Here is a 26415-nt window from a genome sequence, read left to right on the forward strand (position 1 = left end):
CCTCCTCTATTTTGCAACGGTCGTGATGATATTTCCTGATTTCTGAAAGCTTGAACACAGTTGAGATATGTTAAATAAAGTTTAAAGTTAAAATGCTAATTTTCTTAGAACCCTTTCTCAGTTACTTTGGTTTTCTTTTCTGTGTTTCGATGTACTGGGTAACTGTAGCGTGATATCTCAGGTGCAAAATTATCTTTTATTTTGCATTTTTAGTGTAATTTATGTAATGCAGTTGTTATTAGTTACTATTAATTGTTTTACAGTAGGGACTAAAATTCACAGTTAAAAACTTGAAAATCTTTTGTACTAGAGTCCTGAAAACACATGATTAAATACAACTTATTTCCCAGAAAGGTTCATAAGCTAAAATCAAGAGGTTATCTCCAGCACTGTGGAGGCAGGCAAGCAAGAGGAAAGAACAGGAGCAGGAAAATGAGTGAAACCACAGAAGAACATGGTTAATTGTTATGTTCTAAACCGGATAGAGCTATAAATGCCATTCTTGGTATAAGTTAATAGAAATTATTCAACTGGCAAAGCTGCATTTGCACAGGAAAAAGTAGCGATGCATATATATATATATGTATTTTAAAACTGAGTTCAGTGCTGTAGTCTCTTTCACAGTAATGTATCTCTCCTTTTATCTCTGTTACTTAGCTTGACACTGTTGGTGATTTTCTAGGTAAATTAAGAAGTAGTGACAGATGGATAAAGCCCTATAACCCAGTGTGCTTTTGGTTCAGGTACCACACATGAGCTGTATCTGCTTAACTGAACGCACAACAGATTTGTTTGTGAAGTAATCATTTATTATGCAAACACCAGAACTTCATTATTTCAAATTTTATTAAATATGTACATGTTATTACTATTTAAAAGAATGAGTATCATTCCAAGATCTGCAAACTTCTCTCTAGCTTTGAGAGCTGTGGCAGAGCCTGTATTAATGCTAGTTTGAAAGCTGTAAGCTAATGCAGTGTCACTGTGAATGACACAGCACCGCCTTTGAAGGCAAAACTTCATCAGCTGTATTCTTTAGTTACAATACAATCAAAAAAAATATCTTTCCTGACATTAATATATTTGTACATTGTTTAAATTTCCCAACTCTGTCCAACTTGTAGGATGGAAGCAAAGAATTCTGTCACGTTTAGGATTCTCAGATGCTGAAGAAGGGAATTCGTACCAGAAACATCTGACGGTAAAGGCTGTTTAAAGGCAGAGAAGGGGCACAGGAAGCAAAGAGAAAGATGCGTCCATCTCCTCTGCTGGTATCCAGCCAGGAGGTCTTAATATTTTTCTTGCTTAGGGTCCCATAGCCTCAGTGAGGATAATGCTTCCTATCAGTGACCCCTCTTCCCATCACCTCTCCACTAAACTGGTAGGTCAGCTTCTTCTTGACTTTCTTGACTTCCCCTGTCTTGCCATAGTTTCTCAAAGCCCGTGCCATCTTCTGGTAGGTCATTTTCTTGCGATTGCCCTTCTGGATGCCCCAGCGATGCGCCAGTGCCTCTTTGTGTTTGGAGGAGAACTGGAAAGTACCTTTTTCCTTGTCCACCCACCAGATGCTGTCCTTCATGTCTCCACTGCGAAGAAGGTCCAGAAGGAACTGATACAGACGTATCTTTTTCTTGCTGCCTGCATGAGAGTCAGAGAAGAAAGGCAGTGGAGCACTAGTATTAGTGTGTAGTTCCTGCTGAAACAGCAGAATGTATATAATTCATATAACTTATAGCTAGCTTTTCAGTCACGTAACTTGTTCGGTTTGCAACATTTACAATTACACTATGAGGACACAAAGTGGATTGATGTACCAAGAAGAAAAAACAAGAATAAGGAATTCCAAAGGCTAACCTCTTGTTTTGAAATTAATTTGCTAACTTGAAGCTACATGAAAAACATTGCTAATTTGAAACCAATCTGAAGCTAACTTGGGCAGGTGATACAGAACCTGACTTTTGAGTACTGAGCAAACAGAACTAAATATTTTTAAAAATCAGTTCCTTGGCCTTCTTGCCTTGGTTTTCCCATCTGTTAATGGAAATTGGAGTAGAAATGGCAAACCCATTTCCATTCAGGAAGCCTGAATAGGCAGGGCAGAAGGAGGAAGCTGGGAGTACATGAAGAAATGAGATTTGAGATATAGACACAGTTATGGTCATAAAAGATTTGGAGAACAGGAGAGCTCAAGGAATCAGGGAAAGTGAAGCTTTGATGTTGGGATAAAATACTAGCACAGCAGTTGTACAGTTTTACTCATTATCATCATAGTAATTTAACAGCTGCTCAGCACATAGCTTGACAAAGTCCCTCTGTCTTCACTCACCTGTTTCTCCATGCATAATTCCAGGCCCAGGGTCCACACCATCAGTTTCCCCATCTGACACCTCCAGCGGGGGGCTCTGCCTCTCTATGTCCTCCTCATCAGAACTGGGCTGTGGTGGAGAGGAGTACTGTAGGCACATCCGGGGCAAATAGGACACCTTTGGGAGAAAAGAGGAGTAGAGGGAGGTGGTAGTGATAGCGAGTGGGGCATTGAGATAAAAATGTTAATGGCATGGAGAGAGTTACAGAGGAAAGGGGGAGAAAGTAAGAGGGGTATGAGATTGTTCAGGGTAATATTAAGAGGTTTAGTTGTTGACATTTATAATAAATACTATGCAATTAAGAAACACTTCCAGCTAACAGTCAATGCTTACACATGTACAAAGATGCATCTTTACAAGAGGGAAGGAGGAGTAAAGTTGTGAAAGTCCAAACTTTCCCACCTCTTATATCCTATGCAAGTGATATTGCCCCTTTCCCCCCATACCTCCCCAAAGCTAGCATTCTTCCTAATGAGTTTCTCATCCCTCTTGCCTATCCCCGATGTAAACCTGCTCTTGAGAACAACTATTTTTCTAGCACAGGCCTTCTGGAACTACTTTTTAAAATTTGAAAGAGCTGAACAGTTCTGCCCTAGCATGGCTGCTTTGACTGGCTTTGGCTCTGTTGTCCTCTTCCTTTCTCAGGCATAGTACCTTCTGAGAGCACTGAACCCCTGAGGACTGCATCCGACTCTGGAGATGGGCTTACATGGATCTGTCAGCTTCCTGCCCTAAATTTCCCCCGTGAGGAGGGGAATAGCCTCAGCCCTAAGGTAAAGGATATATCATATCGGCTCACATTCTCTTCTCCTAAGTCGCTATCTGAAAATTCCCCACCAATGGGGATTTCTCATCGGCACGCTAGCAAGCCAATTTTTGTGCTAAATTCTCTTGCCCTTATATAGAGGTCTCATCAGGAGCAGTGTGGAATATACCTTAGCTCTGTGAATTCTCAGTTGCAGTCTGGTTCCTTGGGGATCATGACTAGTTGCCATGAATTATTGCAGCTTATTTAAGAATGAGAAACAGATCAGTCTGAGGAGCAGGGAGTATGAACCCGATTCCTACCTTAAAAAACCCCACAAACCCAACCAACATCCCCCAAACCCAGCAGCATATAGAATGTGGTTTTCATGAAATGGGCCAGGTTGATAGTCCTGGAAGGTGAGCTGCTTTTGAACTGCTCTTCCTTCCCTCTACCAAGAAAGGGCATCCTGAGCCAGATCCCTTTCCCAGGGGACCGTAGGCGCTGGGGCAGGCAGTGGGTGTTACCTTCATGAGTCACACCACCCACTCCATGAGTGGTGCTTCTCAGGCGAGGTTTGCACCAGCTTGAAATGTCCCAATAAGGAGCGTGCACGGGGCTGGTTTTGGGGTGCAGCAGCTGGCGGTTAGTGAGTTGGCAGATAGGCTGGAGCCGATCTGGCAGGAAGGCCAGGATTGAGTAAGAGTGTGTGTAAGCTTCCTGCCGGATCCCTGAGAGCGAAACTTCAGCCTCACCACAGTCACCTTCAGCGTTTTACAGTTAAGAAAGCTGCGGCCTCAGGGGTAGGAAGGAAGGGAGAGACAGTAGTGCCATGGGGGAAGGGGAATGAGGAGGTAGGACAGTGTCTTACAGGGGAAGGGAACAGGGACTGGTGCCCCTGCAGAGAAAAAGGTTTTGGAAACCTGGAGTGCATTGTGAGTGTGTGTGTGGAGTAAGGAAACCACTCCTCTGGGACTGGAGGGGCTGGCGGGAGGGTGCTGTGGAGGAGCAGGGGAATGGTGTCTTGCAAGCAAAAGGAGTTGCAGAGGCCAACCTGAGGGGTTGAGTAAGCTTCCCCCACGCTGTCCCCACTTTCCCTGTCTGCTGTAGTTTTGCTTACACTTACTTTGCGCCTGAAACTCAGCAGAAGTTAATACGTAGAGACTCACAGACTTATGTTATGCAGAGGACCTGCTACTGGGTTTGGAAGACCCAGGTTACTAATACAGTTCTGGAGAGAGAAAGCTTAAGAAACTGCTAGCTGCTTTCCATATTCTGATGTTAGCTCAGGATCGATGCCATCCATTTGTGATTTTCCTCTTTCTAAAGCTGTTCACAGCTTTCCACCCCTTTCTTTCCTTCTCCCTTTGGAATAACTGGTCTTAATTTATTATTTGTGAGACCACCTGTTGGCAGGCTAACAAAAGTTTCAAAAGAAATCTTGTCCAACAGTAGTTCGACCCTCAAACTTGATTCCACAAAATAATGTGATATCAATAGAAAGTTAGAGAAATATCTTTGCATATTCTGCATTTGCAAACTGTAGCTGTGATATTGCATGACAAGCATGGGTGAGGTTAGTAACTGGCAAATTCAGTGGGGGATTAAAGCTTGCTTCCTGCTTCTGTGTCTTTGAAAATGCCTTAAATTGTATGTGTTGCCTAGGACTGTGGCCGAGACACACAGAGCCCGAACCTCAGAGCATGCCAAGTACCGCTTGCATGAGCTACTGTAGGTTAAAGTAAAAAGCCAAAGATCCCCAGCTGGTAAGGAAAAGGAGGGCAATGGTGAATTCTGCCTACTACGGTCTTCTGCAGCTTGGTATGGGGTGGGGCGGAGAGAGCACAGTGCTCTTTATCAGAAGCTGTAACCAAATTAATTCTCTGCCTATTGTCCTGAAATGAAAGATGATAACTAAGTAGAATGAAGTGGGATAAGCAGAAGCACGCTCTCTTGGTTTTTGGTGGTGCTTCCAAAGACATCCATAAAGGGGATAATCTTTATTCTTTGCCTCTGGTTGGAGGTAGCGGTCAGTCATTGTCTATTAATAGTTGCAGTGAGCAATTGAAATTACTTGAACCTTCCCACGGACTGCTTTTCCACGAACATTTTTCCTATTTGTCACTTTCTGTTCTTAATTCTTTGTTTATAGATACATCTTGTATTCTGTTCCTCACTTTTTTTCTGAGTAGCAGGTGAGAAGTTTGATGGCTTGTAGTCAGTCAGGTTCCTGTTGGCAATGTTAACTTACTCACTCCATTTTTTTCCTTCTTTGTTTTTGATTAATACAGTATTTGTATACAGTTTTGGTTTGCTTTCAAAAAAGAAGACCAAAACGACAATTCCATGCATGCAGTTTCTCTCACAAAACTTGAGCAATGGCACCATTATATCTAGCACTGTATTCAGCAAACACCTTTCTCTGACCTCAGTCCTACTCTATCTTATATTCAGCACACTGTGTGTAGCTTGCCTGCCTTGGGAAACTCCTTAGCACAAGATCCACCCACCTTTCTTACTGCTCCCAACAATGACTTTGGTCATAGCCTTGTAAGACCAAGAGTTAAAAGTGATCTCCACACCCCCTTTGCTTAGTAACTTTGCAGTAGGATGGAACCCCTTATTTGGGGGCCCCCAAGATAAGAAGGACATGGACCTGTTGGAGCGAGTCCAGAGGAGGGCCACAAAGATGGTCGGGGGGCTGGAGCACCTCTCCTATGCAGACAGGCTGAGAGAGTTGGGGTTGTTCAGCCTGGGGAAGAGAAGGCTCTGGTGAGACCTTACAGCAGCCTTCCAGTACGTAAAAAGGCCAACAGGAAAGCTGGAGAGGGAACTTTTACAAGAGCATGTAGTGATAGAACAAAGGGGAATGGTTTTAAACTGGAAGAGGGCAGGTTTAGATTAGCTATTAGGAAGAAATTCTTCCCTGTGAGGGCGGCGAGGCACTGGCAGAGGCTGCCCAGAGCAGCTGTGGGTGCCCCATCCCTGGCAGTGTCCCAGGCCAGGCTGGACGGGGCTGGGGGCAACCTGAGCTGGTGGGAAGTGTCCCTGCCCGTGGCGGGGGCGGGAGCTAGGTGACCTTTAAGGTCCCTTCCAACCCGAACCATTCCGTGATTCTAATTTCTGCTTTAGTGAGAATTCACTGGCACTTTGGTGACTGTCTTTACAGCACAATGGAGTGTCTCTTTTTACTGGCTTCATGCAACATCTGAGCAGAGACAAGACAGCGTGATTTGGCTTGTGACTTATTTACTTTCAGGTAAAAAGACAAGCAGATTGTCCTCAACCTGTTTCATTGTGGTAAAGTTACCACTGATGTGTCTTTGTTAGTGTTTCTTGTACAGGTTATGTGAGATTGTCAGGGTTGCTTGGAAATATTTTAAATTTCCCGATTACTTTGAGACTCAGAATACTTCCCAGTAGTCGTGTATACCCTTGCTAGACAGTTCCTCTGCAGAATTTCAAAACACTCGACTTTCATTCCAAATTAAACAAAATTTTGAGATTTCAAAACCCTCCACACTGCAGTTATCTTTTTAGGCACAGTTCGAGGAACATGTCTCCTCATTATCCAGATAGAAAGAATGCTTAAACCACATTTGTCCTGAGAATGAAGAGTTTTAAATCAAGTGCTTGTGCAGTAGGAACTTGTGTAATTCATTTCAGCAATCTTTTTCACATAAGAGTGTGCATTCGCTGATGCATTATTTTCCTTACCATAACTATCATCCTAAATTCTGAGCAAGGGGTGGTAACCATACCTGATGGTTGAGTCCGATGTGTGTGGTTGGGATTGCAGAGTCCAAGACATGCATTTGTTCAATTTCCATGTGCCTGTACAGCTGCTGCAGCTGGGGAGGCTGTACGCTCTGCAGTTCCGTGAAGTGATTGTCTCCAAAGGTCTCAAACTCACTGTGCATGTGGTGTGGATGATAGTCCCAGTAATGATCTAAAGAAAATAAAAATAGTTTGTCATTACAAGATTAAGAAACGTGACATTTACCTGTCCTTCACTGGTTCCTACTCCTGTCACTGTCCTTTCCGCCCTCTCCACACCATCCCTGTTGACCTGACTGCCTCTGGTGACAATTTATATAGATCCCTGTAAAGTTTCTTTTCCTAATCTCATAAATGCCTGTGGCTGGAAAGTAATACTTCGGCCACTTTAATTAGGAGAATAGTCTGAGATGGAGAGTCGGATTTCACTGATAATTTAACACAAAAGGCAGTAACACTGGCACCTTTCTCAAGAAGAGACCATAACAGTCTTACAATTTCATTCCTGAGGCAACAAATTCTACTGGTTTGCATATTGTCATGCTCTTGTTATGCTCTTCCTCATGGCATGGAAAAGAGGAGACAGAGAAAATTTACAGATTATTCTGCAGTTATTTTCACTCTTTATTTTAGTCTGCTAACAAATTGCAGGAATGCTGCAGAAAAGTCATGGCACTTTGCTAGATATTTCATGCTAGATAAACATGTGTTGGCATGTCACACATTTTTCAGTACCAATACCAGAGAATAAAAGATAAACTGTTGTGGCAGTCTGGTGTACACTGTTTACAGTGAGGCTAAATCCTGATGCAGACTCTTTCTCTACCTTTTTAATCTCTTTAGTATATTTGAAATTTCTGTGACAATTCAGATTTTTTTCAAAATCATAAAAAAGTACTCAGATAACCACTATCCTGTTTCTTGATTTATTTGCTTTTGCAATTAAACTCCGTATCATGCTCAGTTTTAGATTTCTGGTTTTTTAGTTCAATACAAGCCTCCAAAATTTTTAGAATTTCATATTTGCTGCTGAAAATTTAAAATCTACTAGAGGAAACATGAAGTATTGCAAATTACATTTCTCTTACATATGGTAGCTACATGCATAATTATGCACATATTTGTGTGCACTCTTCTTAAAAAATCAAAGTCAACATCACATCCTCTGCTCTGACTGAAATAGGAACTAATTGTCCATAGTTTAACTTTTCATGCACCATTTTATGCATGGTCAAATTTTCTTTCTGATATGCAGTGTAACAGTTTAAAATTATATCTTACTATTCTGAGTTTTCTGCCCTTGTATTATTATAAATCATTTCTGTCCTACCCTTCACATGTTCTCAGGTTGCTATCATGTACCCTTGCAGTTCTGACTCCTAATTATCACTTAACCCAGCTGCATGTATTTAACTCTTGGTCTTTCAATTTAAATCAGTATATTCACCCCTCTAATCATACTTGTGCACTTCTCCAACCTCCCCCCCAGCTGTTGACACTGATAATGCGGTGGACAGAACTGAACATGCTGTTCCAAGTGTAGTTGCACTGAATTTATAGAGAAGTAATTGTCTTGTTCGGCAATATGATGTTATTGTGTATGACATTATCTGGGTACTAATGTGCTGTGAATATGTTTACTAAAATACTAGTTTCATTCCTTCTCTCAGCTTCTATCTCCTCCTCCTTCCCCACTTATTTCTAAAAATGAGGTCTAATCTCACTGAGGGTTTGAAATCCGGGATAGTGACTTTGAACGTGGCTGCTTTTAGAGGGAACTCAGCAATACGGACCCAGCACTTGCTGCATTACTTTGTAATTTCATTGCTTCGTTGTAATAGCGCTTTCTGTGGGCTATGCATGGATTTTATAGCTCAGAGTTACAGCTACAATGCACAGTAGCACTTCTTCATGTTGTAGTGCTAGAGAAAGATTTTGTTTTCTCTGGTTAAAAAAGCGGGTTTTATGGGTGCAGAGTACCCAGGTACTTTTACATTCATGTCTGCTCCGACCCAGGAAACGGCAGCGTGTGTGTGGGTTTGAATCCACAGGTCACCGAAGGCTTGTGTCCTGGTAGGAGGCTTTGGGCACTTTCAATATGAAACTTTTTTGTATAGTTGGAAGACTAAGCCACAGTAACTCATGCCTTTTCTGGGTTAAATTACTGTAGATTTCTCTACAGAGAGCCAACCACTGAGGCCCCATGCACCGCGGGCAGCCCCGTATAATAAACTGTTGAGGATACATTGCAGGAGTAATCTGCACTCTCGTTCCTTAGAATGATCTGGCTCTGCTCCTTGTGGAGAAAGTCCTCTGTCAGGTGGCAATGTACAGTCTCAAAGACCCCTTGTCTTTGACAATCTACTACAGCAAATGAGGTCAATGCATAACTGTGAGGATGACAAAGCCCAGGCAAAAGTCTCTGAGGTGGTCAATGGCAGGTCTTCAGCTGTAGAATGTCTCACTGGTACTAACTGGTGGTCAAGACGGAACACAGTACGCTTCCAACATGCACAGCCGTGAGTATTTGTGCATGCTCTGAGAGCTACTTTTGATTCTTCTTAAATATATTTTTATTGGCAGCCATGTTTTTATATTTCAAGATACCTCTTAGTTTTTTGGAGCCTGTGACAAGGTTCCTGCTGCCTCCAGAACTGTTCTTTTAAACCCTTCCTTGGGAAAGAAATTAACCTGTAGGCCACTATTTATACATATTTGTGTTAATCGTTATGTAATATTTAGCCCAGTCATTACTGAATTCCTTTTTTATGGATTAGGTGCTGTTGTAGAAATACTGTAACAGAATACTACTAATAGCACAGCATTTAAGGACTTACAGTGACCATGTAATACTGATAAAATACAAAACACATCTATGTCAGAAATTATTTCAACACGAGCTTATGTCCAAATACTCAAGTTGTGACAGGAGGAAAAGTCCATATTTCTTTCTCAATTATCTATAATTTCACAGTGATGCTTAGGAAAACCAATATTGGTTTAGAGAAATTCTGAATTCCATCTCCACAAGTCCCTCTGCAGTTAACCATCCTGGCTAAGTTGCTGCACATAAAAAACAAAATAAAATAAATACATTCTAAATATCTCTGTCTGCAGTTATTAGAGTTAGCAGCAGCTATTTACTTCTTTGTTAGTGTTATGTCAGTAATGCATAGCAAATCTGTTTGTTTCTCAAAAACATAAAGGTGGAAGGGAGAGGAAAGAAAGGAGAGAAGAATTCTAGAAATGGAAAGTGTCTATTCTTTGGGTAAAAGAAAATATCATTAAAACCTAAGCTGTAGCTACACAATGCAGTCATTATGAGAAATTTCATGTGAAGTGAAAGAGGATGTGAAAAAAATTCTCTCTTATAGAGACATGGAGATCATGTTTGTTTTGGTCTTCTATAGAGTGAAAGGTTAGAGGAAGGACAATCATGAATTCTGAACTCCCTCCCATGACAGAGAGGATGTTGGCCTGTTGGGAAGCAATAGCGGACCTAGAGGCATTGTGTTAATTTTCACCATGGAGGTAGATTCTTACTCTGCCAGTGGGAAAACATAACTGAACTCTGAGTCATCTTCTTACCAAAGTAAATTACTTTGCTCCTGCTTTGATAGATGAATAATGTTAGAACCAGCAGTTAGCAAATGAAATAGGCTTAAGGTATTTATTATAAAGTGGAATAGCAGGCTAAATCTGCATCATGCAGTGCAAGAAATCATGCAGAAATGCATGAGCCAGCTCTTGAACCGGAAACATGACAGCCCTGTCAGCACGGCGCTCTGCCTGCTCGGCGACGGCGTGGTGACGTGGCTGTGCTCGTGAGGGCTGAGCTAGTGTCTCTGAGGGCTTCTGCTCTGTGCTGTATGGATTTTCCAACTCATTTTGGACCAGGAGAGGGTTTCTCACGCAGTGCCACATTGCACACCGTAGATGTTCCCACTGTGTTTTGCTCATCCGAAAAAACAAGGCAAGAAAAAACCCACAGAGGAAACGAGTAAAATGTCGAAGGACACTGGAAAATGAATGTCTTGATTCCCTACAGAACTGCGCTCTGTTGAGTGAAATGCTCTGCTTATAGGCCGTGCAGCAATCTTGCCTATAACAACAGTAGGACTTCATTAGCTCTCACTTTACAAACTTCATGAGTTTAATAATGCCAAATGTTTGAAAATCTCTGAGTCAGTCCCCAGTGAATCATGAGAACAGCTTTGCAGCAAGGGAATTTTTTAATGAAGTTTGGAGTTCTTTCTGTTTTCCATATAGCCTTTAAGACTAAGGTTCACACGTTTGGACTTCCCTCCACTTCTTTGTGGGCTAAAATCCTAACAAAATCAAAGCTGAAATTCTTAAATGATCATATTACTCCAGGAGGTGGCATAACAATAAAATCCAAAATAATGAAATCTAGTAAGTTCCATGAGGCTAGCAACAAAGTGAACAAGGGTGAGCATTTAGCTTCATACAAAAAGTGATTTTAACTAAACCAATAATGTTTAGTAATAAGGAGAAAAAGCTGCAGTGGAATTTTGTAATTACTAAGGTTGCGTTAGTGTTACAAAATACGCTGTGTTACATTTACAGACTTACTAGCATACAAGCGCAGGGTAGAGTGATGGACTAATGCATGATCACTTGAGATAGCTTCTGTCCTGCACAGCTGTGTCTCTGTGTTTATTACAGTATTTACAAAATAGTTAGACTACAGTATACAAAATAAATGCAAATAATGCATGTTGTGATGAACATATGAATGCTTTTATGTTGTGTTTTTGCTTGTTAAATTTAGTGTTCACTTATTGGCAACTATCTCCTACATATTGAATTAGTGACACACGTGTGTGTACTTTACTGCCTACTCGCGTAAACATTGTTGCCTTCAGCATTATGTTCTGGAAAAGTGACAGTGATGTATGTAGCACAGATCTCCAGATTAAGATATTGACAAACTACCTTTCACAAAATTAATTTGCTGGCAGTGAGAGAGAGGTAGTCTGACACTTGAGCAAGACCTTCCATTTCTTTAGCAGTCCCTTATCAGCAAAGTCAGAGTATTACTCTGTCTTGTATCTATTTACTTTATCTGGTAAAGATACAGTAAATAGATACCCCCTCTCTGAGGTCAATGGTGGTATTGAGTAGACCTGCAAAAATATTGTTTATGTATTGCCAGTACCCCAAGCTGAACTCCCCTCTTACAATTCTGTCCTACTTATTTCTTCTTTTTTCCTATCTAATCATGTTCTCAGCTCTTTCACTTCGCTGCTATCACTGCAGCACCTTATTTATTCTTTATCCCCGTCATTTTTCAATCATTATGCTTTTATCCACGTTGTTCTGAACACTTAGTACATATTTCTAAAAGTAGTTTGTGACGTCCCTTTCTGCACAGCTCTTCTCAAGACCCACTACTTCTATCCTGTTAAAGTGAAAGCCAAAGTTGGTTTTTTCAATGTTTACAGGAAAGAAGCAAAATGTGTTAATTTGTTTTTTTCTCTCCACCTTGTATTCTTTAGTTGTTCATTCCTCTTTTGGACTGTGAGCAATTCAGGAAAGAATAGGGCATATTAGTTATTAGACACAACGAACTACATTGCAGGTGCTTTCATAAATAGTTGATTTCTTTTCACTACTTGGAGAGTGAAAAGTAACCAAGATTGAAGTGTGCAGGCTGGGATTAAGTTGCCTCTTCCATAACCAAATGAAGGAGTGAAAACATCAAGCCATGTTTTTTAGGGTCTTAAGGACAAGCACAGCACAAGTTTAGGAAGAGACATATTTCTGTTCAGAGTGGGTGTTTAGGTACTATTGAGGCCATAACCCACACATGTGACTTTTGAGTTTTTGTTGTGTTCATTATGATGAGTAAAAACATGTTAATGATCTGAGCAGTGTAGCTGAGGAACAGCCTTCCAACAGAAAAATGGGCAGTAAACCAGATGGGATGATGAGATTATGAAAGATAAAGGATATTTTTGCTTGAGGTAGCCTAGATTTAATGCCAGAAAAGCTATTTCCCAGTGCTTTTTCCTACGTGGCGTCTTTTATAGTTATTGCTTGTCACAATTGCCTTTTGAGATAATAAATGTTATCCTCATTTTATGGGTGTGTAAACAGGTACAGGTTATAATGTAAAAACCCTGAATTTCCATCTGGAATTTGCTGGGTTTGATTAATGTGACTTGACAGATGCCATGAGATAGCTTATAAGAACTGAATTAATTCTTTGTCTCCAGGCATTAAGAATATCATAGGTGTTTCCTGAATGCAACATAGAGAACAAATTTAGATAGAAAACTCTTTCAGTTAAATGCTCAGATCAATCCTATTCTGCAACCTGCTGCCCCTTAAGGGAGATTCTGTTGCCACAGATAAAACAGCGCTTTGCTGTGAAGTTGTTAGATGTCTTAAATTAAGCAGTGATGGTCTAGTTGCTATATCAGTGGGAGTCTTTTAGGGAAACTCCAGGATCTGAAGGGACTGCCACAAGTGATACAGTAGAACGGTGCTTTTCCTTCCTGAGTCAATATTGACTCCGATATTTCCAGGGTGGTGTTGCTGGACCATTGTATTGCACAGCAGACAAAGCTGACGAAGCAAGACTTTCCCCTCTGTATTGATTTAGAGTCCAGTGCCCAGATGATGTGAAAATACAAAGACACCAAAGCTTTGAAATCACATATATAAATTGAAGCAATAAATAATCACATGGTATTTTAATATTTAGCTAAGTTTACTTACAAACAGCTACAAGGAAGTTTTACATAGATTTAGAGAGAGGAAGTAATTGGGTGTACTGGAGGAAGAGTGAAAGTTAAAGCTAGGTGTGGCAGCACGCAAAAGAGAGAGAAATCTATGGAGTTGAAAAAGGCCAAATCACCAAAGAAACAATTAAAATGAAGGCACAAGCAGAGTATCTAGACCTAAGTCAAACAGGAATTGGAGATGGGAACACAAGAAGAGAAATACACTATTGCAATTTCATGGCCTTAGAGAGTTCTGGAACAAGCAGAACGCTTTTGATCTGCAGAGGAAAGTAAAACCACAGTGAGGATAGTGGAGGGTAGAGATCATGAGATCCCTTCTTCCTGGGAATGCAGTGAATGTCCTGGAAACAACTTGCACCATTCAGTGCTTTCTAAAACTCTTTCAGAGAAACTTTGTGGCAGTTGCTAGGTTGGAACGGTGCCATTAAGCAGAATAAAATATTGTTGGTTTCTGATTTGAAAGTATGTGCCTATACCTTATAGATCACAACATGTTTGTTCTTTTCCTAATGTCCTAAATCTTTCTTGTGATATCCCATGGGACTTTATGCTCCAAGGAGATATTTTTTAACTTACCACCATGACTCTCTCCATCACTGTTGAGATATTGGTAGTAGTCATGGGGCTGTCGGTAGAGGTCTGACTCATAGGGTACCATATCTTCAGAGGGCTGTAAAGAGGACAGGAAATTTTAGAAAGGTAAGTTTACACAAATCCCTTCAAAATTATTCATATAGTTAGCGAAGGGGAGATGCCAACACATTTTGTGTTGCCTAGGGAAAGAAGGAGGAGGCTTCAAGTTCTTTTTGAATCAGCAGGAATAAAATTCTTGACACCAAACACCAGCTTGCAAAAAACCCCAAAAAAACAACAAACCAACAAAGCAATCCTGCATAGCAGAACTTGTCCTGTGGTATTACACAAGTTCTTCATATCCTGCCCTCCAGCCTTTTGCAGATGCTACTTAGAGAGCTGCCTTGGGCATCAGGCCCAAGCCAAGATGCCACCACACTGGCACAGCAGGGAGACCTTTTCCTTGGTAGTGACAGACATTTATTATTAGTATTATTCCTCCTGTGCACAAGAGAAAGCAGACATTTGTCCTGCCTAAGCATGTTATGCTGAGTGTTTCTAGGAGGTCTTACTAAATGGTGACAGTTTGTAGGAGGGTAATGATGTTGACAGAAGGCATAAAAATATTTTCTTTCTCGTTTTTTTGTCCAGGATGGACTGTAAATGCTTGCGGCTTCAGTTAGCTGCACAGGGCTGTTAGGTATGCACAGAGAAGACTTAAAAAATCCAAATGTAGGCCAGATACTGAGTTGTGACCTGGTTGCTTAGCTGTAGAATTAAAGTCCTATCAATCTTCTTGAAACAGGTGACATAGGGTAACTTTCCCACTTGTCTTCCTCCCCGCACCTAGTTCTCCAATGTTAATACTGTTTAACAACTGTTAACAACTTCTGTTGTTTCGGTAAAGGTGGTCTGTTTCTTATTAGCTGTGCACAATTCTGTGGCTTCATTTAATGTTTGGTTTTGTCTTTTTCCAGAAGGAAGAGTTAGAGCAGGGCTTTGCTAAACTTTTGTTGGATTAAGTTTGTTACATTATTTTCTCCCAATCTGAAAAAATTCTTACAGTCTCAACAGCAATGTAAAACTCAAATACCTTCTTGCTTTTTGTTCTGAAAGGAAATTATTTCTAGTAGGTACTAATAGAAACATTACTCTTCTTTCAGTGACTTCAGCATAACTAACTTTAAAGGACAAATATTTAAAACAATATTATAACTTAGATGGTGGACATATTTTTTATGTTCATGTTTATATGTTCATATGCCGAGCTGTATGTCCCAAATCCTTATCTCCCTTCATAAATCTGTCTCATTTTTGGACCACCAGCATTTTGTAAGCTGAGACTGTGGTGACAGCGTGCCAGAAACGCAGGCAAGTTTCTCTTTTTCTTCCTCCTCCAGACTAATGGAGAACATGCCACCTAAGGTAGCAGCTCCCATTAAAATCCAGATGGAGGTGGTAGATAAGCAGCTGGCAAAAGGAAAAGACTTCTGGTGAAAACTCCATCAGAGTTGCCATTGCTCATTACCTCTACTCTTTAATTCTTCTAGTTAACTCCTTCCGTTTATTCTGTTGGAATCTGGAGATTTAAAGATTGTCCTTTTCTAGGGATGTGATTTCTATGATGACATTGAAGTAATTAGGGCAAGAAAAAGAGACTTATTCCCAGAGGTTTAAGATGTTAGACCACAAAAAAATAGAAAATCCTTTTAGAAATTACTTTGGACCTCAGTAGATCCTTAGTAGCAGCTGCATGCTGTATTAGCATATCATATTAAAATGCACTGGTAAGACTTCCTAAAATGCTGTAGCTTCCAGAACACACACTAATTGGGCATCACATCCATGGAATATTCAAAGCCTCAGGAGCAAACCCATTGGCTGGCTGTCAGCTCCCAATATAATCTGTGGTGGGGGATAATTGTTTCGGGGAAATCTTGAGAAGATGATAACTCACCATAAAGACAATCAAAGGGAAAGATTAAGGAGAAAATCATCATCTAATTGTATCCATAGCAGGGATGCTAGTGAAGGGACCCCTCTTATTTCTGGTCTCCAGAGGACATAGGTGCAGTCTCCCTTTTCAAATCAATACGATTCCAATAGAATTGCCCTTCATCTACACAGAGATTTAATGGGATGTATTTTTCAGATTTCAGAGGGGTGGTTAAAGGGGACAGTACAGCATGGATTCTCTCTGATTCTTCTGGTTTTCCTCTACATATTTTCTTTGTGTTTTCTCTAACTGTGACTGTTATATATGCATTCAGTCCGCCACATTCCTTAGACCTGTGCTACAGTCTGATCTCTGAGAAGGAAAAGTAATGAGACTGTGTTTTGCTTTCTTCAGGATAAAGTTATGAATGGAATTTCTACTTTTCATTATCTTTGCAAATTAATTCACCCCACTCCCCCATTTCCTTTCCATAAATACATGGTTCCTGTTAAATCATATCAACTTGAAGGATATATGAAGTTTTTCAGGATTATTAATTTGTCATAAATCAAAGGAAAGCAGTTATATTCTGTGAAAAGAGAGACCTCAACATTGAAATGGAAAATGCACATCATACTAGTTGGCAGAAACAGAAATTTAAAAAGTCATATAAATGTATATAGTTTAAAAGAAATATCTTTGTTTCTTTTCAACTAAAATACTAGAAACTGACTGAAAATCTGAAAATTTTCTTATCTAAATGCACCAGAATTTGTAGCTCCAGTAAATATTTAGCCAAAAGTAAACAGATTTCCAAAGAAACCAGCCTCCTGTCAACCTAGGCTTCATTTGCTGTGTATAAAATTCCCACTGCTACAACAAAAGCTCTATCACTCCTATCTTTACAGAAGTATAGCTTGGCAGGAAGGCCAAGCCTCAGTCCAAAAGTAGATAAACAACACATATTTTAGGCAAGGGAAAGAACATTTGACTTTTCCTAATTGTGCTCCTCCTTTGTTGTCTCTTCTTCTGTAAGATGAAGATTTTCCAAACTCCCCCATTTCAGTCTAATACACTGTAACAGGCAATAGTGTCCCACAGTCTGAGAGCTGGGAATGATTTCTGCTGTTCAAAACCTAGTTTTCCTAGGTCAGATGTGTATTCAATGGCGAGAGCTAAAGGAAGGTGTGTCAAACAGACTCTAAATAAAGTGATTCCCTTAATATTTACAGTTCTGGCTGACTGCAGAGTGAGTTGCAGATACTCAATATCTATAAACCAGCCTGCTTTTACGTAGATCATAGTGGGTTTGCATACTCTGTTTTGAAAGTCTGGGACTTAAAATCTCTTTACTATGGATTGTGGGAATTTTCTTCCTTGAATTTGTTTTCTGCTTGGTGATCCGTTTGAAAAAATATGTATGCGTATGTTCTTGTTAGCTCATGCAACCTGGACCAATCTATCCCCACAAAGGACTTGAACTGGTACCACTTTCCATCTTGGTGTCTGATCTTCAAGGGGACGGTAATTAACGTGCAAAGACATATATTAAATATTTAAAAGCGTATGTATCGTAAACTTTATTAGATGGTGGTCAAAGGAGACAGTACAGCATGGATTCTCTCTGATTATCCTGTGGGAAGGTGGGATATTTTCCTGTATTCATTACATTCATTGAAGAACCTGTTTTCAGTCCCTCTGGTTTTGTTTTTTTTTTTAGTTTTATTAAAGGCTTTTTCTCTAATTAGAGAGAAGAGTTTTCACCATGCGCTGCTGTTGCCTCTTGTACCAGTCTTTACCCACTTGCCCCATCCTCCTCTGGAACCTCCCCACCCACACACCCATTTCATCATCTTACTTCCATGACACAGAACTGTTGTTTCCCCTGACAAAAAGCAAAGGATGGCTTATGTTGCAATTAATATTTAACTGGTGTCAATGGCTATTTTTCTAGCAATTGTTTTCATGTCAAATAGTGACAGAAAGCTTTGTAAGAAACTCACACCTGTCACCTGAAGTTGGTATCTCCTTTCATATGTGCCATGGAATACAGTATGAACCGTATTCCAACCTCAGGCAAGAGGTCAACAAACAATACTTTATCTGTCACAGAGTTTGATCAAGGGATCTTCCTTGTTTGCCCTGAAAATCACGGGAAAAGCCACAAAACTACCTGGAGGAAGCTTTGTTGGCATGGGTTAAGAGACTTAAGGGGACTCAACTGAATAGCAATCTGAAAATTCTTGTTAAACACCAAGACTTTGTCAGATGATTTCAGGTGATTGTAAATTCGCCGAATGCAGATGTCTTTTTGTTATCCTGACATAACTCTTCACTGGCATGTGATTCAGAAATACTCCACACAGTTTCCGATGATGTGCTGCTGAGGCAAGTTTTAAGGCTAAGATTGACTGTATTTCCTTGGAAAAATATTACACTATAACTATTTTAGAAAAGGTGAGTAAAAATATTAGCATGATCACTCCTTGGGCCAGCCTCGCTGGCCCACGCTGGCAGCAGGGTTATGTGGAACGGAGTGCTGCTGTGGGGCATCCTCCCTGTCCTACAACCAAACTTCCATTCAAAGCTGGGATTTCTGCAGGTGGCTGCTGAGGGATTCACACAGAACTGGGGCCATCTTTAGGCAAAGGTGTTCGGCTCCGTTATTTCTCAGCCCATAGCACAGCTAGATTCTGTTGTGCACTGGAAGACAGGGGCCCAGCGTGCGGAACTTTTCCCTACAAAATTCCTCATCTTCAGAAAAAGATGCGGTGCTCCTAGACCATTTCAGCAGCGTTGCCCAAATGAAGGGTAAGCATTCCCTGGTGTAGTCAAGAGGAAGGCAGTTGCTGACCCACCCTCAACTGAAAGGGGAGGAGCAGGCGAGGGAAGTATTGCTGCACAGAAACCCCTGCGCAGAAACATGTCACCCCCCTGAAAAAGTCCCAGGAGGCACAGACATTTGTAACAATGCCATGTGGGGCTGCAAGTGGCAGTGCTGCAAGTACGCTTAAAACAATTTTGAAAGTACAGACCACAAAATTACTTATTATTGGACATTTTAATGACAAAAATAAAAACCAAATTGCCCTGTCAAAAGTTTCTGTAAGACAATTGTATTCTCACTGCCTATTGTATCATTCATCTGTATAGAGTTCAGTCAGAATATTAACTGCAACACAAATCAGAATATGGGCCAGACTGTGTTAGATTTTTCACTCCACTTATTCAGTGTATGCACTGGAATTCAATACTGGAAAAACAAAAGGGTCCAAAAAAGTTGGCTATGAGTGAATAAGTAGACAGAAAATTAAAAATGTATATTTTTATTTAATGGAGATGCTGGTTTCTGGGGTAGTTGAGGACAAGCGTTGGGTTTCTTTTAAATTTTTTTTTAAGCCCAGTAAGTAACATATTGAGAAATCTCCGTCTACTTTTTTCATATTCTCAGTTTCTTTTCAGATTTCTATCCTGACGCATTTACAGTACATCCACTGGGCAACTCAGTGTATTTAAGAAAAAGAAAACAGGTTTTTAGGATCTTCTCACCCTTTGGGTAGATGCAGGCTTTCAGCAATACTGATGAACTGCTACCATAAAGGGTCTCTCAAAAAGAAGACATACATTTTCAGTCAACATGGATACCAAACATGAAAGGAATTCAAGGGGCCATCTTTCTGGGTGGAACATAAGGAAACATGTCTTTAGGCTTCATTAGATGGGACAAGACAAAAAGAAAACTTAATACAAGTTCTGTTACAAGGGCTCTTGGATCTGCATTGTCTTCTTCTGTTTTCTGAACATATACAGTAATTACTCTAAGTCAACTACTACATAAAAAGCCAAGGAAAACACCTTGTCAGACATCTCTTCAGCTTCTACAAACAAAAAAAATCTAGTGAGGGCCTCATTTACCCATTTTTACTCATTCCACTTAGATATTTCCCATTATGGTTTGTTTCCGAACAACAGGTTAGTGACATTACATTCTTCATAAAGAATAATTTCCAAACTCACCCTGTGATAAATTACAGCGGTGTAACAATGCTTCAGAGTTAAAGAAAGGATAGAAATATAGAAAAATTTGATCTTAGAGAAAACACTGAAAGACCAAATTAAAGGCTGTGTCGTTTCCGCCCTCATTCGCCAATTGCTTTTTCAGAGCAAGTGAATTCAGTTCAAGAGAAGCTGAAGTTAGAATCTAAAATGCCATCATTGCAAAAAGCACAGAGTCCTAAAATCTGCAACATGTAAAATCAGCATTCAGCAACTCTTCTCTCTCAAACTGGTAGATAGTTAAATACATAAACTATGTCAGAGGCTCCAGACTATTAAGAATTACAACCTGAAGAAAGACTCGGCCTTACATTATGAAGACAGCACTGAAGAAAAAAATTTACGGAGTTGCTATACGCACCCTGTACAGAAATACCATACATTAATCTGTGAAAACAAATGGAGATCAAAATCAGATACAAGTTTAGGGAGGAAATGTTAATTTCCCATTCATTGCAATGTTGTCACTAGCTTTATATAATGACCTAAGCCCAACTTCCTGGCATTACAAATACAGACCAAAACAGAGATATTCTCAAGTAATAAAACCTGGTTTACTTTGTCTTTCGCTGCTAAGCCAAATGATCCATATTAGGAATATAAATCCCATATACTTACAGGGGGAATGAGGGGAAATCCTTCCATTTTGCAAGCTTGCAACATTCAGCCAACTTCTCAGTGAATTTTTCTTAATTCAGTTTTTGAACATCCAGAATAACTGACTTGAAAAAATCTCATGAAACAAAAAAAAAAAAAAAAAAAAAAAAGAAAAAAAAAGTGCAAGAAAGAGTTAAAAAAAAAGGGGGGAAAAGTGAGATCCTTGGACTCCGTGAAGTCCCTTTGCAGTGATGGATCTCAGGATAGAAGCACCCTAACAAGTTTTCATAGTTTGTTCTAACAGGTTCTGAGGTGAACTTCTTCCCGAGTCGTGTGTGAAGTTCCTGATTTTATCAAATGTCTGTAGAGGGGAGATAGCCCTTGGTCTATTAGTGCGCTGTGACATCACAGCTTTTAGCCCGTTTGCATAAATCTCGTCGGCAGGGAGCTGCTGCGCTGCAACAGGAAGCCTGCCCCAGCCAGATCTGCCATGGGCAGGTGCTCGCTGTGCAGCCAGCACCCCAGAGCCCTGGCCTCTACCAATAAACAAGCACATGGGTGCAGTGCTCGGTGGAAGACTATGTGTTTCCCACTGTAGATCAACCATAACGATGCTGCTGCTCTCTGGTTTAATGATTTCTCATAAAGATGCAGTCCTGATAACTGCGTGGACAGTTCAGTGGCAGAGACTTGTTTTAACAATAGTCGCATGTTGGAATTAAGTGGCAATACTTAGCAGAAATGGGGGGGAAAAAAAAAGTACTTGAAATTTCAAAATTTGAAAAAAAAAGTATTTCAAATACACAGTCTTAGGTTTCTACAAAACACTGAAGTTAAGCCTATGACACTTTCTTCATAAACTTCGCAATAGAGCAAAACGATTCAGTGAAAGACACTTGGCCCTCATATTTGTTTCTTATGATTTCTTATTTTCTAGCTCCTGCAAGGAGAAAGCAAGTTTGGAAAAAGAGAAATGGTTACATGTCCCATGTAATGACTTCACTTCTCTCAGATCCTGACTGCCTTTTAACAGTGAGTAGAGTGCAAGATTTGCGGAGTTGCATCTAAACAGTCAGATGCCAAAATTTCTTGTAGATGTTTTGCGTTCTCCCTTCTCTTTATCCCATTGTTTTGCTTGCATTTGGCTGGACTGGACAAATGCCCTTCGTACTGAAGTTCTGGCAGTGGAAGAGGTGAGTTGGCCATGGGGCAGCATATAGAGGATGGGGCTTTGCTGCAAGGGGAGAATGTTTTCATTCTGCAAAATGCTTCTTGCTTTGCAGTCAGTTACTAGTGTCTTGGAAAAGTGAAGTTTCTTTGTCTGGTTGTTCCCCTTCAATCTATGCCCATGTGCCACAGGTTCTGCTTTTGAAAGTAGCCTGTTCACCACTCACCTGGGTCTATGTGTGAGGGGGAATTTCAGCCACTACAGGCTTCCTCCCTCATACACTGGTAAAACCAGAGCCCACTCACAAGTTCCTCTCATTCCCCACCCTAAGGAACTCAACAAGCATACCATATTAGCAATGGGATAAAATCAAGAACATGATGGGGGATTAACTCTTGAAGCCCCAAACTGAATTTCACCAACATCAGTTGATATGTAGGCATTTCCTTCTTATTCATCCCATGAACTCTTGATTTTAACCTAGAAATAAGCAAGCTGCTGAACAGTTTGCTTTTGTCTCTAAGATGGTTCTGGAGTCTCCCCTTGCATACCAGCCTGGAAGTGATCAGAACCACCTGGGGGGAAAGGAGAGAAGCGCAGTACGGTCCTGATGATAAAATTCAGTGCAAACAGAGGAGAAGGGAGTGAACAACAGCATATACAAATCTTAAGGTGGGTAATTGGATAGCAGGCAATAAAAGTAGTTGTGCAAATAGTGCATCTATTTAAAAGGCTCTTCAGAACAAAGAAGGTACGCTGATTCATTGTACACTGAAAGATACCTTAAGCGGCTACTGGAAGGTTTCAAAACGTAGTGCTTTACACAGAGAGGCTTCTATTAAAGTGGAATGCAACTGTATTTCATACGCTGGAGGATATTTCTGCCCTGTCTCTTAGCACAGGAAATGACCTAATAAGGACAGATGTCTTGCACCCGCCGCTGCGCTCAGGGAATGCTAGATTACCACTAGTAACAATATTCAACTTAGATTAGCTTCTTGCTGTTACATATCACTGGTGTTCTATCCTGTGTGATCACAGAGCCCTCACTCCCGAAGGAAGGCCTGATAGAGGTGATGCTTCTGGCCCGGATCCGTGCAGTACCCGGTCAGATGGTACTTACATGCAGAAAACAGATGAAGTTACTGAACAATAGTACAGAACTGGTTTCCAGAGGCCTATGGATGTGAACTGCTACTCAGAGAGTGTAATCTGTCCTTCAGAAAGGCTTTTGAAGTAGGGTAGGGATCCTTCTCCATGACAGGAGTTGTGAGAACTAGAGAAAAACCTGCTGAGTTGAAAGATTAAGTTTCTGAAAGATTATTTCTGAAAACATTTGACATTCATATTAATCTGAGAGATTTTCCCTCTAAGCAGCACCTCACTGGGTGCATTTTTTTGAAACAGTTCTTCCCCTACCTCTACTCATTTATTCTTCAAGCTATTTCTAACCACAAGCTACCATAGCAAAAGGGTTTCAATTCACAGCCACATCACAGAGAGGTCCCGTTACCTCAAACCTTGTTTGGTGCTTGAAAGATAATTTTTCCCCCTACTAAAACCACATACGACATCACTCATCCTGAAGTCTTTTTATCAGAAACAGGTGTTCATATAGATTCTGCTACTGAGTTTTCTTGTAAGAGTAAGACAAGACCTCTAAGCAAGGAATTCCCTTGTATGTTCCATATTTTCCCAGAGCCATGTTTTCCATTGAATTTGTTCTATCTAGTGGTAGTATGGCTTGTGGGTCTTGTACACCATCCTTTAACGCCAAATATCCATTCAGACAACATGGGCTGGGGGGGGGGGGGGGGGGGGGCTGCCCACTTCTCTTAGGACACCCTATGAGGTCTGGAGCTCTAGAACATAATCTTCTGCATTTAACTCTTTGTTACTGCTACTGAGTTGAAGATACGAGTTGAAATATCTTTGTTGCATTTTTCCATAACAGGAGAGTAGGAGCCAGAAACTGGCTGCTGCGGGTTACTGGCTGAGAAGAATTTGTTACCACTTTTCCTTGTGTAGCGCTTCACCTTAGCATCCTTAACACTCTGAATGTACTCCACTGAAATATGTGCTCTCCCTTCCACTGTGACAGGAGCTCACTGATGTTCCCTTGTGATAACCACAGGTTTATTACCACAGCTACATTTGAGGAAAGTCTTTTTCTCACTATGTGGGCATCCCCTCCTACAGTTGATGCAGTTCTCAGTGGCAAAAAAGTGCTTTTGACAGTCCAGTTTTCATGAGTTCCTGAGTTTTATGTAATGGCATCTGAACAAGGACTTTTGCCAGTGGGAAATGTCATAAAAGTGTCATTAAAATATTACAGTCTTAACTAACTGCACTAAATTGGCAAAGATTTTCAAGCATAGGTTAGACTAAATCCATACCAGAATGAAGATAATAATTTTCTTTGGGGGGAGAAGGAGGAATAATTTGAGTCAGTACTAATCCAGAAAGACTCGTGGATTTTTTTCCGAACCATTATGATATGCAATCACTTACAGAAATGAAAAGCACTTCATTTCCCATTTTATTAGTAAAACTGTCCATAAAGCAGAATTCAGCAAAGAAGAAAATCTCCCTTTGACAATTTATATGGCTTCAAGGTCTGTTTCCATCTCAGCTACATTTTTTTATTTACTGTATTTGGAAAAAATCTGTTTTGGCTTTAAGGTGTGCTCAAATATCTGTAAGATTTGGTGTCAGTTTTTAATAATCTGAATTCTGCGAGCAACAGATTTTCAATTTGCACATTCCTGCTCATTTATAGTCATCCAATCTCTCAAAACTTTAGCATCATTTCAAGCAATTAACATGGAAGAGTGCTATAATACCATCTACTCTTGAAGTCTACGTACGGCCTACACACTACGTACAGTCAGTAGCAGCAGTAAGACGCAAGCAGTGTTGTCTGACATCCCTTCGTACAGTTGTGCCTTGAACCTATAATCCAGTTGAGGTTCCCCCCGCAAAATCAGATACTTTAATAGCCAAAACTGGACTGTGAGGTTTAGGTGCATCTGAGATCTGGCTCACTAAGAGCATATATGTGGAGGAAAAAGCTGTTGCTGATGAAGGTTCAACAACCACCTGGTATTTCTTTTGTGGGCTGTCGGTTCAGACTGGCTCTAATCTGATGCTATGGACTGAATTCCCGTTTGTAGCTGGAGTCCTGAGCCACGTCTTCAATTTGAAAAGAATCCAGTTTATGTGCCTTAAAACTGCTATCTAGTGCAAATTAAAGTACAGTAAGCAGGGAGGATCAGGAGATTAATTTTAGAAGTGCACTTATGATCTGAACTGAATTGCTGATCTACACCCACCATTAGAGAGGATTTCTTTTTCTGGGTCTGTAGTTACCACTGTCAAGTTGTCTCAGAAATAGTTCTGCTGTATGGAGTTTGATGTGGATATTTAGGCACCAGTTTTTTCTTGAGAGTGCAGCTGTGTCTAGGCAGAAGTCTTGCTCTCCTAATGTAAACAATGCTTTCCAGACTTGCGTCTTTTTAGGATTATATCTCTTAGTAATCTCTCAAAATTCTAAAGAGAAAAACGCTCTTCACAAATAACCAGGTCTTTAGGTAGCCCATGGGTTTACAGCTGTGCTTCCTGTTCTTGGCCACCGACTTTGTGTCTGGAATTTTGCATTAACAGAGGAACTGAAGTCCTAAAAGCCCAAAGTCCTCGAGTGCTTTTCACACATCCTCACAGCCAGACATTTGGCTGTAGAAGAGGTGAAGCATGCGTGCAAGCCTCATGTCCCAGCTTTATGTGTATGACTAGGACAGACAGGTGCGTATGATGTAGTATATTATCTATAGAAAATTTTTTCTTGCGGAAGTAATTACTGATAAGAAAAATTGTGTTTGATATAATTATGTTTCATTCTTTTGTAACTGTAAAGGTCACCTTTACTATGTAATTCACATGCAGTTACATTCTTTAGTCTTCAGTCTTGCTTTCTTGCCTGTAGGTTTTTTCAGATGCCTTGAAATCTGCAGGGTCTGGTACAAAGCTGACATCTTTCACTAATCTGGTAGAAAAAAAAGCTCCATCTTAAGCTGTTCAGGTTTTTAGAAGCACAGTTTGCTGACTGCTGTCACAAGTGCTACATCAGCCATGTAAAGACCGCAGGCCCGTTGAAGGAGTTGATGATTTTTTCATTTGGTTGCAGTCATTTTGCTCTGTATTTTGGCACTGTATGTTTTGTAAAGTTGTTCTGCTAATAAGATAGGGGTTGATACTTTATTTCCTCCCTCCTGTTGTTCTCGCAGCTGTGGTTATTGGTCTTCTAATTTTTCAGTCTTTTTTTCATACGAGCAATTTTATGTACCTACAGTCCAATATTTGACTGTACTGAACTGTATTTATCTCTTCTTGTTGTGCCAGAAGTATTACATCAACATTAAACAATTACA

General features: G+C 40.4%; 1 protein-coding gene across 2 annotated transcripts; it reads right to left on the reverse strand.

Annotated features, from left to right (window-relative positions):
- Positions 1 to 787: 787 nt before the first annotated feature.
- On the reverse strand, positions 788 to 21177 carry SPI1 (Spi-1 proto-oncogene). Of its 2 annotated transcripts, XM_080397544.1 has the most exons (6): positions 20842 to 21177; positions 14235 to 14328; positions 6873 to 7060; positions 5768 to 5863; positions 2327 to 2483; positions 788 to 1638 (listed from the first exon to the last, which is right to left on the reverse strand). In XM_080397544.1, exons 1-6 carry the CDS (start codon positions 20884 to 20886, stop codon positions 1322 to 1324), a joined length of 897 nt encoding a protein of 298 aa, XP_080253670.1. In that variant the 5' UTR covers positions 20887 to 21177; the 3' UTR covers positions 788 to 1321. The 2 variants fall into 2 exon arrangements, with proteins under 2 accessions (XP_080253670.1, XP_080253671.1); XM_080397545.1 differs by lacking the exon at positions 5768 to 5863 and having other exon boundaries at positions 20842 to 21171.
- Between the last annotated feature and the right edge of the window lie 5238 nt (positions 21178 to 26415).

This window comes from Falco punctatus, assembly GCF_963210335.1.
Source record: "Falco punctatus genome assembly, chromosome: 7".
Classification (NCBI taxonomy): Eukaryota; Metazoa; Chordata; class Aves; order Falconiformes; family Falconidae; genus Falco; species Falco punctatus.